General features: G+C 56.8%; 1 protein-coding gene across 1 annotated transcript; it reads right to left on the reverse strand.

The window, feature by feature from the left end:
* Nucleotides 1-791: 791 nt before the first annotated feature.
* PRKCD (protein kinase C delta) lies at nt 792-14,154 on the reverse strand. Its single transcript, XM_081106084.1, has 17 exons — nt 14,032-14,154; nt 12,709-12,908; nt 11,359-11,419; nt 11,032-11,194; nt 10,906-10,937; nt 9,748-9,833; nt 9,358-9,487; nt 8,652-8,752; nt 7,997-8,093; nt 7,702-7,802; nt 7,413-7,586; nt 7,132-7,223; nt 6,486-6,548; nt 4,908-5,046; nt 4,556-4,744; nt 3,879-4,007; nt 792-1,478 (listed from the first exon to the last, which is right to left on the reverse strand). Exons 1-17 carry the CDS (start codon nt 14,144-14,146, stop codon nt 1,320-1,322), a joined length of 2,031 nt encoding a protein of 676 aa, XP_080962210.1. The 5' UTR covers nt 14,147-14,154; the 3' UTR covers nt 792-1,319.
* Nucleotides 14,155-21,305: the final 7,151 nt, after the last annotated feature.

Below are 21,305 nucleotides of genomic sequence, written 5' to 3' on the forward strand. Positions count from 1 at the left end.
CAGGGTGGGGGGCCCCAGAGGGAACATGCTGCCTCAAGGCCTATGCCCCAGGGACAGAAAGAGGGAGCAGAGAGAGAGGTGGAGAGGAGTAGGAAGCAGGAGAGGAGAGACGCGGAGGTGGCAGGAGGGACTCTGTAGGCCAGGGGACCCTGGAGCATGGCTCTCAGCCACTTGGCATTTTCTCACCTTTTCCTCCTACCCTGCTCCCCTCCCCTTCTCCAGGTAGGCAAGGGCTCCTGAGAGGGCACTTCTAGAACTCAGACACAGACGCCCCTGTGGCAAGAACAGGGATACATAGTAATGAGATGGGAATTACATTTAACATCACTTGGCCGTGTCCCCATTTTACAGATGAGGAAACAGGCTTAAAATGATTGACATGCCAACGTCTTTTGGCCGTTCTGCAATTTGAATCCAGATCTGCTTGAAGCTTGAGCTGCATTAACTTTCTCTTCTCTGTCCTTCTTTCTAGTCCGGCAGCCTCTAAGCCTTGGCTCATGCCTTCCGGCCAGGCCTTCACCTCCCTGCTTTTTCAGATCGACCCCTCACCCTCCTGAGAAACTGTCTGCAAGCACCCCCTCCCATCACCCCATGACTCACCTGGGCTCTGTAAGCCACCCAGAGAACCCAGGGCCCCAGAGCCAGGGGAAACCCATAAATACAAACACATTTGCATGAAAGCACAGGGTGTGTGCCTGCAGCTATCAGCTCAGTGAGCTTCCAGGACACAGCAGCCAAAAGTGGGAGCTGCCACCAGCTTCCTGGGACAAACACGTCCCGACAGCCAGGTTGGTACCATTTGGTGTTTATTTAGACACACAAATAAAAGAGCCTGGTGGTTCAAACAGCTTGTGCTCTTTTTTTTTCTTGTCATATATATATTTTAAAAGATCAACACATTACCCCAAGTTTTTTCTCTCTACTGCGCAATATATACAGCTTGCTATATATATGTGTGCGTGCGTATACATATATATGCATATATATAATACATTTTTTCAATAGATAACTACATTCAAGTAATGAAACACAGGATTTACAGTTTCCCTCTGAGGGCAGAGGAAAAGCAAATTCACACTCAGTTCACAGAAGTACCATTAAGAGCCCAGCCAGACAGGAGCCGAGGCCCTCCTGGGGGTGAGGGGGCAGGCAGCAGCTGAACTCACCACAGTCACACTGCTGCTTGGGGTGGGCGGGGTGGGGGAGGACAGGTGATGCAGGGGGCCGAGCCTGCTCTGCCCGGGCTGGGTGGGCAGGCAGTGCTGACGGACCCAGGCTCCTTGGCTGGGATGGGTGTTGGGGTGGCGTGTTTGGGAACCTCAGTTTTCCAAGAGCCTCTCGAATTTGGGATTGATGAAGGAGAAGCCAGAGAATGCTGTTTGGTCCATGGAGTCGATGAGGTTCTTGTCGCTGTAGGAGAGGCGCGGCTTCTCATTCAGGAAATCCTGGTCGAAGTTGCTGTAGTCTCCAGGGGACTTCTGTAGGCACAAGGTAGGGTGGGTGAGCGGGGCCCAAGGGGCAGCCTTCCAAGGTTCCCACACACCTTGGACCCCGTCGGGCTGGGCAGGCCAGAGCTGTCCTTCGCAGGACCAGAAAAGGGAGTCTTTGCCGCCAGCCTGAGAGAGGCCCAGCCAGAGTGGCCGCTGTGTCCAAGGGCAAGGGAAGCCAGCAGGGAGCCTGCGCCCGGGCCGGGAAAGGGCAGCATGTCCTGAGCAGCGTCTGGCAAACCGCAGCCCAGGGCCAGGCCCCGTCCGCCACCTGTCTCTCAGCTCGTGTTAGTCACACAAGCTCAGACTGGCTTTTATATTTTTCAATGTCTAGGAAAAAACCAAAAGCAGAATAATATTTCATGACATGAAAATGAAATGAAATTCACATGTCAATGTGCATAAAGCTTTTTGCTTTTAAAAAATATGTTTTTATTGATTTGAGAGAGAGAGGAAGGGAGAGGGAGAGAAAGAGAAACATCGATGCATCAACATCAATCAGCTGCCTATTGAACACCCCCTGCTGGGGATTGAGCCCATAATCTGGGCATGTGCCCTGAATGGGAATCAAATCCGGGACCTCTTAGTACATGAGTCAATGCTCAACAACTGAGCCACACACGGCCGGGCAATAAAGTTTTTTTTTTTTTTAATTCTTTTTTTTTTTTAATATATTTTTTTTATTGATTTTCTACAGAGAGGAAGGGAGAGAGACAGAGAGCCAGAAACATCGATGAGAGAGAAACTTCGACCAGCTGCCTCCTGCACATCCCCCACTGGGGATATGCCCGCAGCCCAGGTACATGCCCTTGACTGGAATCGAACCCGGGACCCCTCAGTCCGCAGGCCGACGCTCTATCCACTGAGCCAAACCGGTCTCGGCAATAAAGTTTTATTAGTACATGACCACACCCACCCATCGACATATCACCTATGGCTGCTTTGAAACAATCTGGCCTGCAAAGCCTAGAGCAGCGGTCACCAACCTTTCGGACCTCACGGTCCGCCAGTGGTCCGTGGCCCACCGGTTGGCAACCACTGGCCTAGAGTATTTACTATGGGGCTGTTCACAGGAAAAGCTCGCCAGTTCTGCCTCTGAGGACACAGTGAAATGGTGACAGAGATCTTAAGCTGGTGGCCTCAGGCCAAACCAAGCTGGTAGCAAGTACATCATTTTGACTAGCAGTGGGTTTTAATGGCCTTTGAGCCAATATTTTTAAATTGGGCAATTTGACATAAAAACCCAGATTTCTGGTCTTTTGGGCCCATTTCCGGGCCCATCCTCTCCTGGCGCTGAGGCCTGCTTGGGCCACTCTCCACAGGGCCACCCTTTCCACTGACGAGCTGCCAATCGGCACCCTGCCTGAAATCGGTAGGCCCGTCTCTCTTTCTGTCATAGCGGGTCTGAGAGCAGGCTGCTGATCCTCCTGCAGCCGGCCTCGCCTGGGAGTGACGTGCCCAGCCCAGGAGGCACCAAGTTTGAGCAGTAAAAGTGCTCTGCGACCTCCAGGGACAATAATGGACACATCACCTCACACAGGCTGTCCGGTGGGACAGCGTGTCCTGACAGAGGAGGGGAGGCAGAGAGAAAAGGAGTGGGAAGGTGGAACTGTGACCAGAGAAGGGCCATTGAGTCCAACTCCCGAGGGGCTCAGGGTGCTCAGAATTCTGGCCCCAGCCTTTCTCCTTGGTGGCCCAGCTGCTGGCTCCTTGGTGGCCTCTGCGGTTTCGGGGCCTTCGTGTGAATCACTCCTCCTCTACCTGAAACGCCTCCCAGATACCCCCACAGTCCCACTTCCTCTCAGATGCATGCCTTCTATGCATTCTGGGCTCCTGCTGACAGACCCGCCTGATGACAGCTGATCACGTGTGGCCTTGTAACAGCTCTTAGCTCTTGTCCTGTTGTGTCATATCATGAATGGTCATCTGTGTTCCAGTTTCTTATCTCTGTGGAGCTGGGCCTCCTCCAGCTCTGGGACTGGGCCTCCCACTTTGCTGAGCAGCTCAGCACAGTCTGCACCCAACAGGCACTCAGCGTTTCCAGTATTGATTGGAAAGTGGATTGGATGGATGGAGGGACGGAGGAAGGGAAGCCTCAACCCTGATTCCCCTGCACACAGCGGCACTAAAAAATGTAGGTAAAGGAATGGCTGGATCCAGAGTTTCCAGTGTTTGTTGAATGACTGAGTGAGGGAGAGAGGGTGAGGCTATCAGGGTAGAGGCTGTGACTGAATGTGCCAGGGAGGATGGGGAAGCAGGTTTGCTGGAAGGAGGGGGAGGAGAAAGCAGGTGAATGACACAGGAGAGAGGAGGGCAAAGGAGGTGCCCACCCCGAAGGCAGCGGGCAACACGGAGCACATGGCCCCTATGGAAGGAAGCTGGGTCACATACCACTTTGGGCTTGAAGGGCGGCTCCACCTGACGCTTCTCCAGCAGGGTCCAGTTGATGGTCTTGAAGAAGGGGTGGGTTTTGATGTTCCCAGTCACTCCCAGCCTCTTGGCTGGGTCTCTTTCAAGCAGCTGCAACCCAGCAAGGGCCCCAGTTAGCACCCAAGGGCGGTAGGGAATTGGACCCTCAGCACACACCCAAGCAGACCCAGGGCATCCGGCAGGGTGGCTCAACCCAGTGCTGCTGCCCAGGCCACTGGAGCTGAGGGTATTGTCTCTGGCTCCCAGGTCCCCCCAAGACCACAGGCTGTGGATGGGGGCTTCCGGGACTTGAGTAAAAGCAGGGGCTGTTTACTGAGTGTTTGCTGTCTGCCTGACACAGACCGGAGCATCACACATTTATGATTTCTTCCAACAACTCAGGTTCTTGCATAGCTCCATTGTGCAGATAAGGAGACAGACTGAGCGTTTAGCCTCAGGTCTGTCTGTGTCCTGACCTAACTCACAGTCACCATGACAGGCCGATTCAGTGCCGGCTACTCAGACAGGAGTTCCGGCGAATGCGACGAGAGAGCAACCCCCGACACGTCAGGACCGGAGCGTCAGTGAGGACCCTGGCATTCCCACGACCCCATATTTACCGGTTCCTGCCCCGAGCCAGCCTCGCCCAGGCCTCCCACCTTCTCCAGGATATCCTTGGACTCCTTGGTGATCCAGCGGGGATAATGCGGCGTGTCCACACGGATGGACTCGAAAAGCTCGTCCTCATCGTCACCGTGGAAGGGGGACTGGCCAATGAGCATCTCGTAGAGCAGGACTCCGAAGGACCACCAGTCCACGGAGAAGGAGTACTTCAGGCCCTGCAGGATCTGGGGCAGGAGAAGGTGCGGGAGCTGAGGGGTGGGAGCAGGCGCCCGGCCAGGCCTCCTCACCCTCCTGGCTGGTGCAGGCATCATCATCTCAGGGAGGCCCTCCTGGCTCCCCTGTTGAGATGAGGTGTCTGGGCTGGAGGCTGGGCGGGTGCCAGCTCACCTCGGGGGCGATGTAGTCAGGGGTACCGCAGAAGGTGCTGGCCTTCTTATCCGCGAATATGTTCTCTTTGCACATCCCGAAGTCGGCGATCTTGATGTGGCCGTTCTGGTCCAGCATCACGTTGTCCAGCTTGAGGTCCCTGAGGGGAAAGGAGAGGGAGGGGCCATCAGGAGTCAATTCCACTCCTGACCCAGCTCCCATTTTCAGTCCCGTAAGAACTGTGCCCACGCGGACCAGGGCGGGAGGAAGAGAAAAGGCAGCAGGAGAAAAAGAGGCACCAAAATAGGTGCTTTGGGCGAGCCACCCACTGTGTGTCACAGGCTGGGCACACGCCGACCTGCTTTCCCAGCCCCAAATGAACCTCAGAGAGGCGATGTCACTGGCCCAGGGTCGCCTCACTGGTCACCGTGGAAGTGGCCCTGGGTTCAGCTCTGTGTGACTCCACAAGAGCAGGGACCGTATCTACTTTACGTAGTTGGTTGTTTGAATAATTTATGCACATGGTGACAAGTACCAGAAAAAGGTGAACAGCACATACAGTCCACCCTCCACTCACCTCGATGGCCAGGCCCACCCTAGAGTGAGTCTAGGTATGGCCAAAGCTCATAATAAACCCTCACTGGTTTGGCTCAGTGGATTGAGCGTTGGCCTGAGGAATAAAAGGTCCTGGGTTCGATTCCAGTCAAGGGTACATGGCCGGGTTGTGGGCTCGATCCCCAAAAGGGGGCATATAGGAGGCAGCCAATCAATGATTCTCTCATCATTGATATTTCTATCTCTCCCTCTCTCTTCCTCTCTGAAATCAATAAAAACATATATTTTTTTAAAAAGCTCATTATAATACCCATCTTACCTCACCTTTTAAAACATGAGCCCTAATACGCAATATATACTGTCCCATGGCTGGCTATCCACCTGACAACCTATCCTGACTTCACCCCACATTAGGGCACAGAGCATGGCCGAGACAGAGAGAGACACCAGTGTGCGAGAGACACATCGACTGGTTGCCTCCTGCTCGTGCCCCGACTGGGGCCGGGGATCAAACCTGCAACCAAGGTACGTGCCCTTGACTGGGAATCAACCCGGGACCCTTTTGTCCTCGGGCCGGTGCTCTCACCACTGAGCCACCGGCCCGGCGGCCTCAGACGTGGATGAGTGCGCAGTAATCTGCTGTCGGATGGGATCGTATTCACTGGGTGGGAATTTGTGGAACCAGTTCCTATTGGTGGAAGCCGAGAGTGCTCCGATGGCTTCAGCACCAAGGTGACTGCACCGAGGGAGACACTGTGCCACTCGGTACCGCGCTCCCGCCAATGGGCCGAGTATGGGGTGGGCAGTGAGTTCCTAGCCTCTGGAGCCATGCCAGCCTCAGCTGAGGGGCCACCAGGAATCCTAGCTATGGAGCAGGAGGTTTAGGCAAATACCCAATTAAACACTGACTCCAAGTGGAGATGGGGCCATAGCCAGGCCGACTCCACTCAGAGCGTTACAGAGGACATGATGGGTTCAAGCTTCCCTTCCTGAAAGCTGCCCACACCCCACAACCCCACACCCCCGCTCCCTATCAACCCGTACCTATAAATGATCCCTTTGCTGTGTAGAAACTGGAGTCCACAGATTATCTCAGCAGCATAAAACCTGGATATGAGAGAGAGACAAAGTGTTCTGGAATTTCTGCTGACCAGCCCTTGCTTCTCCCCAGTCCCTCATCCCCACCTCGAGGGGCAGGAAATGCTGCAAATAACTCCATGGACAACCTGGGCCTGATCGAGCACATCTTGTATCAGGCAAGTGGAGGCTAGCAGCCAAGGCAGGAAAGAAAATTATGAAGGAAATGCTCCAAATAAGACAATTTTCTGTGGTAAGAGTGTATGCATTTATATTGATGTACACATGTATGTACATGCATGCGCACGTACGCACGCACACACACTGTTAGGGGGTGCATGCTAGCCTGGGGGTCACACCAGCTCCTGTGTTGTGCAGGATCACCGAGTGTGAGGCTGCCCTGGCTGAGGACCAAGGAGGGGACAGGAGCCAGCATGTCTGTGCTGTGCACCCAGCCAGAGCTCACCCACCACCCAGGTGTCCCATACGGTGGGACCCGGCTACCCCCAATCTCTCCACCCAGCTCTAGCCCAGCGTGGCTTCTCCAGGGAGAGGGAACAGTGAACAGAGGGCAGACTGGCAGTGGCTCTTCCCCCACAGGGCCCGTACTTACATGGCCCGGTACAGCTCAAAGCGGCCTTTGTCCTGGATGTGGTACATCAGGTCCCCCCCGTTGAGGAACTCCATCACGAAGAACAGGTGCTCCTAGGGTGGGAAGGGGGGTGAGCGGAGGCACAGAAAAGGGGAGGGCCACTGCCCTGGGGGACATGAGAGGGGGAGACACAGCCCTGCCTGGGGAGTACGAGGCAGGGACACGACCCTGCTGTAAGGGGCTGAGTGGGAGGCTGCGGGGAGCGGTAGCCCCTGCGGCAGTGACAGTGGGAGGCCCCGCACCTTGGTCTGGAAGGTGCAGTAGAGGTGGGTGAGGAAGGGGTTCTCCCAGGCGAGTGCCAGCACCCGCTTCTCCACCATCGTGCACTCCACGTCATCGTCGATCAGAACCACATCCTTCTTGAGGGCCTTGATGGCAAAGAACTCCTTTTTGCCCTTCAGCTCCGCAAGCAGCACCTGGCGGGCGGGCGAGTGGGGCTACTGAGCAGGACAGGCCCGGGCCCAGGGCCAGGGCACCAGAGCCCCACCCGACCAGGTCCCTGGAGCTGCCTCGGGGCCACTGTCCCCTCACCTTCCCGAAGCTGCCTTTGCCCAGGACCTTGTGGAAGGTGAAGTGCTCGATTTTGCACTTGGAGCTGCCCTCCCAGATCTTGCCGTAAGTCCCAGAGTCTGCTGGAGAGATGGAGATGGCACTTCAGACTCAGGTCTCCGGCGGCAGAGTCCCCTCCCCGGGGACCCAGGGGTGGGATGGGTAGGGGGCCTCAGAGAGGAAGGGGCTCCTTTCCCAGGGTGTTGGGAGGGAGGCCGGGCCCCATCCTGGGCCCTAGTGGGAAGTAGGGACTTTCCTGGGGAAACAGGCCCTTTACCTAGGGAAAAATTTCCCATGAGCTCTAGTTTTTTCTCAAAATTCTGGTAGATCCCAAAAGGCTCTGCAGACTCTGTCTCTGGCTTCCGAGGGGTTTTCTGGAAAAGGGGTGACAGTTGATGGGCCAGACAGTTGGCCATACCAATGCGGGACCCCCACGCAGTACACACACACACACACACTCACACACACTCTCCCCGTGGCACAGAGACGCCTGGGTGGTCTGGAAGGCCGTAATTACAAACAAAAATTTTGTAAATTGGATACCACCTTCCCAACCCGTTACTCAATAGATGTTTGTGTTGCCTCCACTTGTGATTGATTCCAGAGTTTTACCTTAAAGTTTTGTGGCATCCCTTGAGCCCCACCACGCCCAACACGCAAAAAACATACACACACCACGGCTTTGTTTCAAGTGCTTCAACCTTGCACCCCCCCCCCCCCCCCTTCAGGTTCACGCTCAAGCACAGAACTGCTGGAATAACTGATTTCTAAGGGGGTAAGCCACCTCCCTCTGCTGCCTAATCCTGGAGCTGGACCTTCCAGAAGCGGGGTCTTGGGTATCAAGCCCCCCACTGTGGCTCCCCAGGAGAGGGTGTGAGCCCTGATCCCCAACCCCACGGCCCTCTGTCCCGGGTCCCCACGGCGCTGCCCACCTGGCTGACTTGGTTCAACGCTTCAGCCAAGAGCTTCTGGTTGATGCCACAGAGGTTGGCAACCTTCTTCTGGCACTTATGGTGCACGTTCATGCCACAGTCTGGGGCGAGGGAGAAGCAGGCCCATCAGGCCCCTGTCCAGGCAGGGCAGCCAGCGGGCCCAGCCAAGGGCAGGGAGGCGTGGAGGAGAGGATGGGGGGGGGGGGCGGGAGGAGGGCTTTGGTGGGGGCTGCTGGGTTTCCTGTCTTTAGAAGAAAATGTATCTAAAGCCACTTCAAATCGTTCATTATTTAAAGAAGAAAAAAATCAAAGATATGGGACCTAATTCTGACCCTTCATAGAATGTGTGGGCCGACCTGGACAAGTCCCCTTTCCCGCAGGGATCTCCCGTTTCTCCTCTGCGTTTGGGGAGCACCCGCTCTCGGCAGCAGTGACTCTGGGTCTGACTCTACGAGCCCCATGTGACACCTGCGTTTGCAGAGCTCACAGAGGTGGGGCCTCCTGTCCAGGGGTCACACAGCAGGTAAATGGTAGAGCCGGTCGGGCCAGGGGGGAGGGCTCCCCAAAGCCTCCCCATGTGAAATCCCCCAGCGAGAGGGCAAAGGCAGCAGCAGTTAAGTGGAGTTTATGGGGTCCAGTGGGTAGGCACAGCTGGGAGTATCCCTTATTCCTTCCCGCCCCAAGCCCAAGAGCTGGTGGCACGCACCTTCACACTTTAACCCCTGCTTCACCAGCCCCCACAGCAGGCTGCCACAGTGGTCACAGAAGGTGGGGCTCATGTAGTTGTAAACCTTGAACCGGTGCGGCATGTCGATGTTGAACCGTTCTTTCTGGAACTGGGGTAGAGGGATCACAGGTCAAGGGTCACAGGGCAGCTCCAGCCCCTTCCTCAACCCCTAGCTCTCCCCCAACCCCATGCATGGCAAGATGCCAATAGGACTCCACTGGGGACTGGGCAACCCTGAGATCCAAGGAAGGAACAAGAAAAATGGGGGGATGGGCGAGCCCCACAGGGAAGAGAGAGGGAGAACCCAAACCCTTCCCACCAGGCCAAGCCCCCCAGACCCCCAGACCCCCGCCCTGGACCCAGCCTCACTATAGTGTCCCGGCTATTGGTCGCGGTGCCGGTGCACCGGCCGATGATCTTGTCGATGCATTTCTTGTGGATGGCGGCGTTGCATTCTTGAGGAGGCGCAGGCCCAGGCGGGGGATGGGAAGGCACCGGGAAGGGCAGAGTCTGTGAGCAGGCCCAGTCCAGCCCCCTACACAAAGCCACTGTTCTCCCAACCACCCACACCCTCACCCCACAGAGGCCTCGGCCCAGAGCTCGGTTTTTTTCTCCTCCTGCCAGCCCTCAAAGGAGGGGCTGAGACGGATGGGGCAGGAGGATGGCCGATCTCGTGGGTCTCAGAGTTTAGGAAAGGGTTAAGGGGTCCCGATGGGCAGGGAGGGGGGCAGAAGTGAGGGGCATGGGGGATTGCCCCCCTTCCCTCTCCTATGCGCCAGGACAGCAAATAGCTCCTAAGTGCTCTCTCGTGCACATGCATACACGGACAGATGCACCCTAACTCAGACAGACATATACACACAGCATGTGCAATCATGACAAGGCTTCTTACATAGAATGCTTACCATGTGCCAACCACACTTAAAACACAGCTCTACATATTGTATCCCTCTTGATCTCCACAATGGCACTATTATCTCTATTTTATAGATGAGAAAACTGAAGCACAGAGAGGTTAGGTAACTTTGCCTAAGGCCCTACAGCTAGGAAATGGTGCAGCCAGATTCAAACCCAGGCAGTCTGGCTCCAGAGCCTGTTCCTAACGACCAGCCCGCACTGCCTGGTGTATGCACCCTCGTGGAGAAAGGTGTGCTCACTGGTGGGCACCGAGATGCACACACATCTAACAGAAGCACACGTGCAGCCAGGGGCGTGCTGGTCAAGGCCTGCCAGCCTCTCTGGGGGAAAAGGGGCCGGATGCGCAGCAGGGGCTGGCTTCTCTGTGAATTCTCCACTGTGACCTATTTCAGGCTACCAATGTGATGTCACTGAGTGCAAAGAGTTAGGAAGAGCTACGCAGAATGGGCTTCCTGAACTGGAGCAAGCCAACTCCTGCCCTCGCTGAACAGAGCTATCGTTCCCACGTGCACACACTGGAGACACAGGCTCTCCTGTGACCACACCCAGGCACTGCCAGGCACACATGCACACACGTGTACATACAAACCAGATTGTGGAGACACTTACGCCTACATTTGTAGCCTTGCTTGTTGAGACCCCTGAAAGGCAAATCCCCAGGCAGGGTGAGAAGGGGGGGTTCTGGGTGTGGCCCTCCCTTCCTCCAGCCCCCTGGTGGGCACAGCCAGCCCTCACCAAACAAATTCTTTGCACACAGAACAGAAGGTAGGCTGCCCGAAGAAGGTGGCGATGAACTCGTGGTTCTTGATGTAGTGAATCTTGGCCTGTTTAATGGCTCCACGGCGGTTCATTGTTGGGAACGTGGACTCGTCTTCACCCCGCATAGACTGCTTGCAATCTGGGGGCCATGGAATGGTGAGGTCAGCCACAGCCACAGGGGACAACCCGCAGTCCCTCCCAGGTGGCCATGGACAGATCGGTGGTGGGGGCTGCTTCTCTACACCTCTGTCCTGGCTCTGGCCTCTGAACCTACATCCCCAGCCCAGGTAGGGCAGGTCTTACCTCCGTCTTCCAGGAAATACTGCACAGACATCAACACCTTGGCCTGGGGTTGCAGGTCCAGCTGCAGGGGTGAGGGTGGGGGTGGGGGTGGGGGTGGGGGATCAATGAGGGCGGGCGGGCCCGGGCCAAGCCCGACTCAGAACCCGCCCCCATGGTTGGTCCCCCAAGGCCAAGGGAGTCCTGGCCGCCTAGCAGGGCACCTGTCTGCCTGGTGTGGGCAGGGACAGGCCCCGCCCCTGAGCCCCGCCCCCACCCCCGACTCAGGGTATTATTACATTTGGGGAAGTGAAAGGATCCACCCCACACCCAGCCTGGCCGCCTGGCCTGGGAACAGAGTGGGAAGGGAAACTCCCCACCCTCAACACCACTGCCCCTTCACAAGGATATGAGAACCCAAGCCCACGTCCCCTAGCACAAGCAGAGGCACCGACACCCGCCCACTTTCACACGTGCTGGCTTTCTGTCTGTCAGGGCTTCTGCATGTCCGTCTCCTCAACAGACTGGCTGGTTCTAAGGGCAGGACCCTCCCCTCCCCAGAACCCAGGCCTGGTGACTGGCATTGTCCCTCGGGGTAGTGGACAGAGAGCTCAGTAAGTGCCGCTGCCTGACTAGCCAAGGGTCAGTGCAGCCCTGAGTCAACTCGCTTGGCCCAATGCCTTCAGCCCTTCCTGGAGGCTGATGGTCACAGGTCTTTTTCTAGCGGGGACATCTTGGCGGCAGGGGACCACATGTGACCCTGGGGGGCGGAGCTTCTCTGCCAATGCTGGCACCGGTGGCCACAAGGGCCACATGTGTGTGCAGAGTCCTGGTTTGGCAGGTGAGCGGTGGACCCTCAGCCTTCCCCTTCTCGCTGTTGAAGACCATAACTGCTGTTCCCGAGTGCCTGCCTGGGCCTGGAATATCTGCAAAGATTCCAAACAGCACTGGGAACAACGGGTGCCTCTGAGAAGGGAGCCTGGTGCCAGGGCTAGGGCCAGACTCACTTTTACCTTCAGATGGCATGCTTTACTATGGGCACATCCTACCTTCACAGAATCAAAAGGGAAAAAGGTCGTTTCAATAACAAGGCTGGCTCGCGTCAGCACCCACCCTGTGCCGGCTCTGCAATCAGCCCTTTACATCCAGCTGCTCGTTTCATCTGAGCCACCAATACTGAGGTAGGGTCTTTTAGCAGCTCCTCCTTTTTACAGAAAAGCCAGGATTTGGTAAATTGCAGTGCTGGGATTCGAACTCAGCTGTTTTGGCTGCAAAGCTGCACCCAGCAGCCATGCTCACTCCCCGTGTGCGCACGCACGCACGCACACATACACACACGCATGCATACAGGACCGCAGCTCACGCGCCCCTCACCCAGAACTCGGCCTTGCCATTGTTCTTCTTGCAGCGCTCGGCCAGCACGGACACGCCCACTGTCACCTCGGAAATGGGATCCTCAGCTGCCCGCATCAGCACGATCTGGATGACGCGGCCCTCGTAGATGTGGGCATCGAACGTGGACTTCCACTCGGGGTACATGGTGGGCTTCTTCTGCACCAGCGTCTTCCCGCGCTCTGCAGTGGGGCCACGCCAATCACATGAGGCAAGGGCCCCGCGGTCCCTCCCGTCCCAGACTTGCCGGACTCTTCAGCCCGATAGAATCCGCCTGGCTCTCTCCCGATGGCCCATGTGGCTGCCCAGTGTCCTTGGGACTGAGTCCCATTGCTCAGCCTGCACGACTGTGCTCTGCTCACCTCACCAGCCTCCTCCTCTCACAACACACGCCAGGACACAGAACTCTGGCAGCTCCTCCTGGGCGTCCTGCCAGGTCCCATCGCCAGGCCTTTGTTTCCTGCTGTTCCCTCTTCCTGGGACCCTCGTCCTCCAGTCCTACCTAGATGTCCCCTTCCCTACGCACTTACTCAGTGAACACATGCTGAGAGCTGCCACATGCCAGCCACTATATTGGAGGCAAGGAGCATGGCAGAACGAAAAGTTACACCTGGTGCCTGCCCTCCTGGCGCCTCAGTCGCAGGCAGAGACATGGGCCAGCTCATGCCTCTAGTAAATGTTAAATCATAGCTGTCATGGAATTGGAGTGGGTAAGGCCGGTTCCAGACCCGCCCGTGTAGGGGGCCTGCCCCGGCCTAAGGGGTGGGAAGGCTCCTGGAAGAAAAGACAGCTCAGCTGAGACCTAAACGATGAGCCAGGGCTCACCAGATGAAGGCAGACGCCAGAAGGAATGGTCTTCTCTCCCAGGACCACGTCCCCGACTCCAGCCTGGGACTGTGCCTACTCTCAGCTTCCCTTTCACAGGACTCATCGTCTGGCTCCCCATCTGAAGGAAAGCCCCACGAGGGCAGAGCTAGGCCATCCCTGGAGCCCTGTGATGTCCTCGGTGCCCAGCACAGGGCCTGGCACATGGACATGTGGAAACTGTTGGGTGAGGAGGAGCCAGAGCCTCGAGCCCAATGAGGGCTCCATGCAGCCAGTGCCGGAGGCCCCACAGGTACTTGGTGGCCTCCGCTGTCCTGCATCCATAGCTGGGCTGGGCAGGGAGATGAGGATGAGGATGAGGAAGGATCCCTCAGAGGTTCTGGGGGCACAAGGCTGGGCCTCGCCATTGCCTCCCACTAGGCCCAGATTCCCAGCTCCACTGGCTGCTGCACCTCTCCAGGGTCCAGCCTTCAGCCCTACCTGTGCTGAGTGCCTCCTTCATCTTCACAGCACAGAAGGGCTGGCTTGCCTCGTCCGCGGCCGGCAGGGAGCCCAGCTCATAGGTGTTGAAGGCGATGCGCAGGAACGGTGCCATGCTGGGGCCTGTGATGGGGTTGTGTAGAAAGAATGGGTGAGGCAGGCCAGCAGGGCAGGGCCAGCGGGAGCAGCCCTGGTCAGATATCCACTCCCCCCAGAGCTCTCATAGCACTGAGTGTGGTCCACATGGCGCTTAAAACGTTAAAGCTGAGAAGTTTTATGGAAGTCAAGATTTGTGGCATCCCTGGTAAAACTAGAAGTGGGACAGCAGGCAAAAGCTGCTGGCACAGCCCCCTTGGTTGGGACCCCCACTCCAGGCGGGGACCTCCTTACCGCCTCTCCAAAACCATTGGTAAAGTCATTCAATGCCTCCTTTAATAGCCAGCTGAACACATCTACTGCCATGTGCCTGGTACCCAGCATGTGCTGGCCAAGATGTGAAGGACAGTGCCCCTTCCTCACACAGCCCTTCTTGGTTTTCAAAATTTTTTGCTCCTAAATACCCAGGAAGACAGGCAGCGCCAAAACGACCACATCCACTTTTCAAATGGGGAAACAGTCACTGTGAGGCCAAGCCAGAACCTGAAGTTGGAGTTCCACTGATGAAGCGCCCACTTCGTTCAGAGGCCGGGGCAGTGAAAGGCCCCGCCCACAGCACTGTGCCTGACCCTTCTGAACCGGAGCCCCTGGGGGTCAGGGGCCTCTTGCCTTCCCGGAAGTCTGCCTGCACTTTCAAACAAATTATCTCCTAAATATACAACTATTTCAATGTTCAATGTAATGCTGAGTTTGCTTTGTAAACCACACAAGTTGGCCCCACGATCCTCCATTCCTCACATTCCTCAGATCAGGGGTCACTTCAGGAGATGACCCTGAGGGTCTTCCGGGCTGTCATGAGGGGTGCTCACATGCGCAACCCGCGCTTTCACACTCACACACCTACCTGGACACTGGCTCGGGGTTTAGGCACCACAGGGGAGGGTGCTCCCCAGCCCTGGCTGAAGGAACACTCACTCATGTATGTGCACAGACATATATGTCCTCCTACTCCATCCTGAACTCAGGCCGCAGAGTGGCGGACTCAGACACTGACCCCTACCCATGCACATGTATGTGCACACATGCAGCAGCCACCCTGCCCCGGGATGGCTCCCTTGGCTCCTCCATAGGCAGCCAGAGCAGCAGCGGGTCTGCTGGGAGCTCCCAGCCAGATGAGCTCACAGGAAACACTGACCTCAGCCTGCAGCCCAGCCCAATAGCCTGGCCAGTCCTCTGAGGCCAGCAGCCAGCGCAGAGAGGAGGGGCTGGCGGGGTGGGGGTGGGGGCGGGGGTGGGGTGGGGTGGGGGTAAAGAGCAGACGCCATCATGTCCCCTGCCTGGGCCTGGCTCCTACTCAGAGGGAGTGAGAGGGGGGGGGTGTGAACTCACATCTGAGCACAGGCCCCAAAGCCTTCATTCATCCTGAGTCCAGCCAGGCCAGCCACCATGACCTCCCAGTAGAAGGGGAGAGAGCCAGCTGTGGGCTGAGCACGCATGAGTGTGCGAGTTAGTGTGTGTGAGGGTGCGTGTGGTGTGGCTGCACAGCTGTGGAGATGTGTGTGCCTGCGAGGACGTGGAGTGGGTGGCAGGTGGTGGGCACTCAGGTAATGTTGATGTAAAGAGTGAGCTGCATGGGTCTGGCTGGGAGTGGGTGTAGGAGTCTGGGTGAGGGTCCCAAACCCCCAGGCAGAAAAAACATCATGCCCCTCCTGCCACCTTGCCTGCCCCAGCGTCCAATGCGTGGAGCAGCCAGGTGAGTGCTCCCTGAGAGTCCAGAATAACCAGCAGGGCCCTCCCTGCACAGCATACACTGCTACATGACTGTACCCACTTCCCTGGGTCTGAGCCCACCAAACATGGCTCAGCCTCATGCTTCCTCACAAGACAACCTCCAGGACTAGCTGGGGCAATAACCTGGAGACCCAGCTGGGACAATACAACTGGAGCAATAACCTGGAGACCCAGCTGGGACAATAACCTGGAGACCCAGCTGGGACAATAACCTGGAGACCCAGCTGGGACAATACAACTGGAGCAATAACCTGGAGACCCAGCTGGGACAATAACCTGGAGACCCAGCTGGGACAATAACCTGGAGACCCAGCTGGGACAATAACCTGAAGACCCAGCTGGGACAATAACCTGGAGACCCAGCTGGGACAATACAACTGGAGCAATAACCTGGAGACCCAGCTGGGACAATAACCTGGAGACCCAGCTGGGACAATACAACTGGAGCAATAACCTGGAGACCCAGCTGGGACAATAACCTGGAGACCCAGCTGGGACAATACAACTGGAACAATAACCTGGAGACCCAGCTGGGACAATAACCTGGAGACCCAGCTGGGACAATACAACTGGAGCAATAACCTGGAGACCCAGCTAGGGCAACACTGGACTTTCTAAGTGACTCAGGGAATGAGGGTTGAGTAGGAGGTGGGCAGGGACAAGGGGGTTTGGCTCTTGGGGGAGAGGAGGCCAGGGCAGGCCCTGGGGCAAAATAATGGTCAAGCTGCCTGGTGGCAACACCCTAACACCACTGCTGCCCTGGCTGTGGGACTCCATGCAGGGTTCTTGGCCACCTTGAGGCTCAGCCCCGTTCCCAGATGAGGAGGGTCCCTTAGTGCAGGGCCATCCTGACAAGAACTTGTGTAGGACAAGAGCCAACATCAACCCCACGGGCCTCAGGTGGGGGTCTTTTTAACGCTACCACTACTTCTTGCCTGCAGCACCCATTTCTCACCCGTGCACCTCCCTTCTCAGTGCATGAAGCACTCACATCCCCCACTGCGTCTATTCCACCCACCCGCCAGCCTGGGAAGACAGTCCTGATAACTGAGCCCACTTCTCAGGCAGGGCAGCCAAGTCTCCAGGAACACGGAGCTGCTCGCCCTGAAGCAGGGAGTGTGCCAAACACCTGCTGGCGGCTCCTCCTCCCACTGCCTCCCCGTGGGGCCGAGCCCAGATGGCCCACAGACTCCATGACTCCCGGGCCTCCAGGTGGCCCGCCAGGAGCTGTCCACGGAGACCACCCAGTTACACGGAGGAGAGAATGGGGGTGTCAGAGCCCGGGCTGAGCCTCTAGCTCTCTGCAGCCACACTCAGAGCAGCTGCTGGCTCACAGTTAGCTAGAAGCCACCAGGGGAAAACCACAACCACAGTGGGCCCTGGCCCCAAACCTGTACCACCAGGCCACAGTGCCACATGGAGGGAGACCTCCTGGGCCTCGTTGGCAGTAACCCTATGCTTAGGTCACCTCGCCCAAACTTCCTAGGTCTAAAACCAGAGCATGGGTCCTGCCAGGCTCTACCACCTCCTCTACCCCAACTTTACTCCCCGGACCCCAGGAGGGAGAGAGACCCCATGAGCCGGTATCTCCTTCCATCGCTGTGTGACGCTGAGGGGCACTGGGGCCCTGCACACCAGTCCCCCACTGCACAGTGGAGCCAGGGTCGCCCACCTACCTCACAGGGCGTCTGAACACTGGTGGGAAGGCCAGGAGGTAAAATAACGGCACAAAAGCAAGGTGTGCCAACTATTTATAGCCCCATGCAAATAGGCCCAGGCTCACAGGCCCCAGAGGAAGGCCACTGGCTCAGCCTCATCACCGCTCTGCAGGGCCATGGAGGTGGCAGGGGCTGGACCCCGCACAGGGCTCCGTGGGGACCATCTCCTTGGAGCCAGCAGAGGCCAGCCAGGCCTTTCCCGGCTGCCTGTGGGCTCTGAGTCTCTATGCTGCTGCTTCTCTAACCTAAAGTGAAGGCAGCCCAATGAAGCAGAGAGCACTGGACTTGGAGTCAAAGCGTCTGGGTGCCAATATCAGAGCCCCCACTTATAAGGACTGTCCTTTTCTGAGGCCGGGTAATGGCATCCGCATCTTCTATCCCTGTGCAGGTCCAGAGGATGGGTATTTTACTGATGAAAAGACAGGCTCAGCGAGGCTAAGTGATTTGCCTCAGATCACATAGACAGGAAATGGTGGAAGGAGGACTTGAAGCCAGGCCTGCCACCTTCTTCCCAGTGTGCCATGTCAGAAAGAGGAGATGAAGGGAGAAAGGGGGCAGAAGTGGAGAAATACGTGGGCCAGGGGCAGCACACACAGCACACTCATGAGGACAGAAAACAGAGAGGTGAAGACGGCACAGGTACCTGTGCTTGACCAGAGTCTATCCACCCAGCCCCCTGCGGGCCGGTCCTAGGCTGACCTGGAGGACACCCCCTTCTATACAATGAGGTGGTACAGACCCTGAACTGCTGCCTTCCCTCCTGCCCCAGCTGCTTGGGTCAGCTTCCCGTTTTCAAAACAGGGGAGGCTTGGCAATACTGGATTCCAGTCCCGGGGGGAAAAGGCTCCTCACCCTGGCATAGACCAGCACCAGAGAGAAGAGGTGGTGCTAGGCCAGGCCAGAGCAGGGCACCTCCTCAGGGCGATGGAAACCTGCTCCAGCCAGTCTGGGGCAGTGGGTAAGGCTGGCATCGAGCTGACCAGAGTCGGGCTGACTGGTTGGAGCGCCCAGGACACAGAGGACAAATATGCATGTTACACATCCACATGCGTGCACATGAGTGTGTTCCAGCAAAGGAGGCGTGGAGGGAACATAGCCTGAGGGGTGGCACCACCAGGAACAGGAATGCATTTTCTAACTGTTCTACAATTGTGTGTAAATTGTTTGATAATGACTTTGTTAAAGGGGAAAAATAAAACCCAGCAAGCCAAACTATCTCCAAGAGATGGGCCTTGAGAGACTGATGTGAACGTATAGACGGGGAAACCAAAGACAATGAGGGTCCCCCGGCCCGCAGAGCTGACCTCGCCCCTCCGCCCCGGCCCTTCCCTGGCATTTGATTCTGCCTCACAGGCCACAGGGTGATACCCACTGGACAGAGGAGCAGAGGGGGCCTGAGAAGAAAGGCCTTGGCCAGGCTTTTGGAGTGTGTGAACCTGGAGGGAGGGTCCCTTAGAAAGTGTGCCAGGCAAGTGAGAGGTGGCCGGCAGAGCTCCAGTAAACCAGGGTGAGGAGACATCAGCTGAGGCCCCCTGGGGGTCTGAGCTCTGCTCCCTTAAACAGACCCCTGAGGAGCAGAGATGCCCCTCTAAAGCAGCCCTCCCCTGCCCAGCCTTGGGGCGGCGCCTGCTGCCTGCCCACAGAAAGCACCACCAAGACTGGGTGGCGGTGGTGTCAGACTAGGCCAGTGATGGCGAACCTTTTGAGCTCGGCGTGTCAGCATTTTGAAAAACCCTAACTTAACTCTGGTGCCGCGTCACAGATAGAAATTTTTTTGATATTTGCAACCATAGTAAAACAAAGATTTATATTTTTGATATTTATTTTATATATTTAAATGCCACTTAACAAGAAAAATCAACCAAAAAAATGAGTTCGCGCGTCACCTCTGACACACGTGTCATAGGTTCGTCACCACTGGACTAGGCCCTCCTAGAGACGCAGACCCTGCTTGGACCTGCGCAGTCCAGCCCACAAAGGCCTTGAAGGTTGAATGAAGGAGGGGGCGGGGGTGGGGGGGTGGGAGTCACACGAGGCCCAGGCGGTGGAAGGAAAGAGGAGTGAGCGGCAGTGTGATCAGCAGCAGGGAGCGGGGCTGGCCCTGGCAGAGTTGCAACAGGGCAGGGGCCGGGTGTGGCGGAAGCTGCCAAGCTGGGCAGGCGGGTAGCAGCCTGGCTGGGAGGACGGCCTCCCCAGGCGGCCTTCCCCTACGGAAGCAAGTGAGGAGGCCACAAGGGTTTCACAACCCAGGAAGTGGGCCCAGCGAGAAGAGCAGGGGGTGGGGAGGAAGGGTAAGCAAGACCTTCCAAGGCCCCCACCAGGGCCTCTACGCCAGCCTCTATGTGCCCAGTCCTGTCCTGGGAGGAGGACCAGCTACGGTCCCACAGCAAGGGGTGCTCCCCACACCTGCTCCTCCCCAGGACAGGGGCCTCATCCCCAAGGCTCCTTCTCATCCGCTCCCTCACCCCACCTACACCAGCCACTGTCTAGACCAGTGGTCGGCAAACTCATTAGTCAACAGAGCCAAATATCAACAGTACAGCGATTGAAATTTCTTTTGAGAGCCAAACTTTTTAAACTTAAACTATATAGGAAGGTACATTGTTATTAACTTAATTAGGGTACTCCTAAGGCTTAGGAAGAGCCATACTCAAGGGGCCAAAGAGCCGCATGTGGCTCCCGAACCGCAGTTTGCCGACCACAGCCTTAGGGCAGTGGTTCTAGAATCACCTGGGAATCTTTTTAAAATCCTGATTTCTGGGCCTCACCCTCCGGAAATCCTGTTTCTTTGTTATGGGGTGGGGCTACAACATTAGTAACAAAGAAAGAGAATTTCCGGAGGATGAAGCCCAGAAATCAGGATTTTAAAAAGATTCCCAGGTGATTCTAATGTGCAGCCAAGGTTGAAAACCACTGCCTTAGGGCATCTCTCTGAGCCTTGTAGTTAAGGCCAATGGAAAACTACAATAACTCAATCAAAACAGAACTGCTAATGGCCTACCAGTGGTCGGCAAACTCATTAGTCAACAGAGCCAAAATATCAACAGTACTTCTTCAAAATAGACTGGCCCAGGCCGAAAACTGACTTCTGCGCATGGGCCACAAAGTTTCAATCGCACTGTACGTGCGCACCCGCACGTGGTATTTTGTGGAAGAGCCACACTCAAGGGGCCAAAGAGCCGCATGTGGCTCGCGAGCCGCAGTTTGCCGACCGCTGGTCTAGACTCTCCTCCCTTTCCCCAGAGACCCCTCCTCCCTGCCACCACTCCTGGCACCTTTCCATTCATTCTCCCCACAGCTTGGGAGCTCCTGGCTCCCGCTGACCTTGGAGAAAGCCACTGCCTCAGCCTGTGCCCCACTTTCAAGCCTCCCTGATTTTGCATATGCAGTCCCCTCAGAATGTACCCCTGCATCCCTATGTATCCTTCCAGACAGTTCTAAAAGAAGCCCTGGATCCTTCCCCACTTCCCAAGAAGCCAGGTGCCCCCTGGCACCATGCCCATCCCCTACTCCCCCCGACACCCACCCACGCATCCCAGCAGGGACCCTGTGCAGGTGTCTGGGATCCTGCTGCTGCAGAGGACTTGGGTCTGTTGTCTGGGCAGTGTCTCTGCCTCTAGCTCACCCTTCTCAGCCCGTAGAGAACACCTAACTGTCCCAGGGACATTC

This window comes from Myotis nattereri, assembly GCF_964212035.1.
Source record: "Myotis nattereri genome assembly, chromosome: 14".
In the NCBI taxonomy this organism is placed as follows: Eukaryota; Metazoa; Chordata; class Mammalia; order Chiroptera; family Vespertilionidae; genus Myotis; species Myotis nattereri.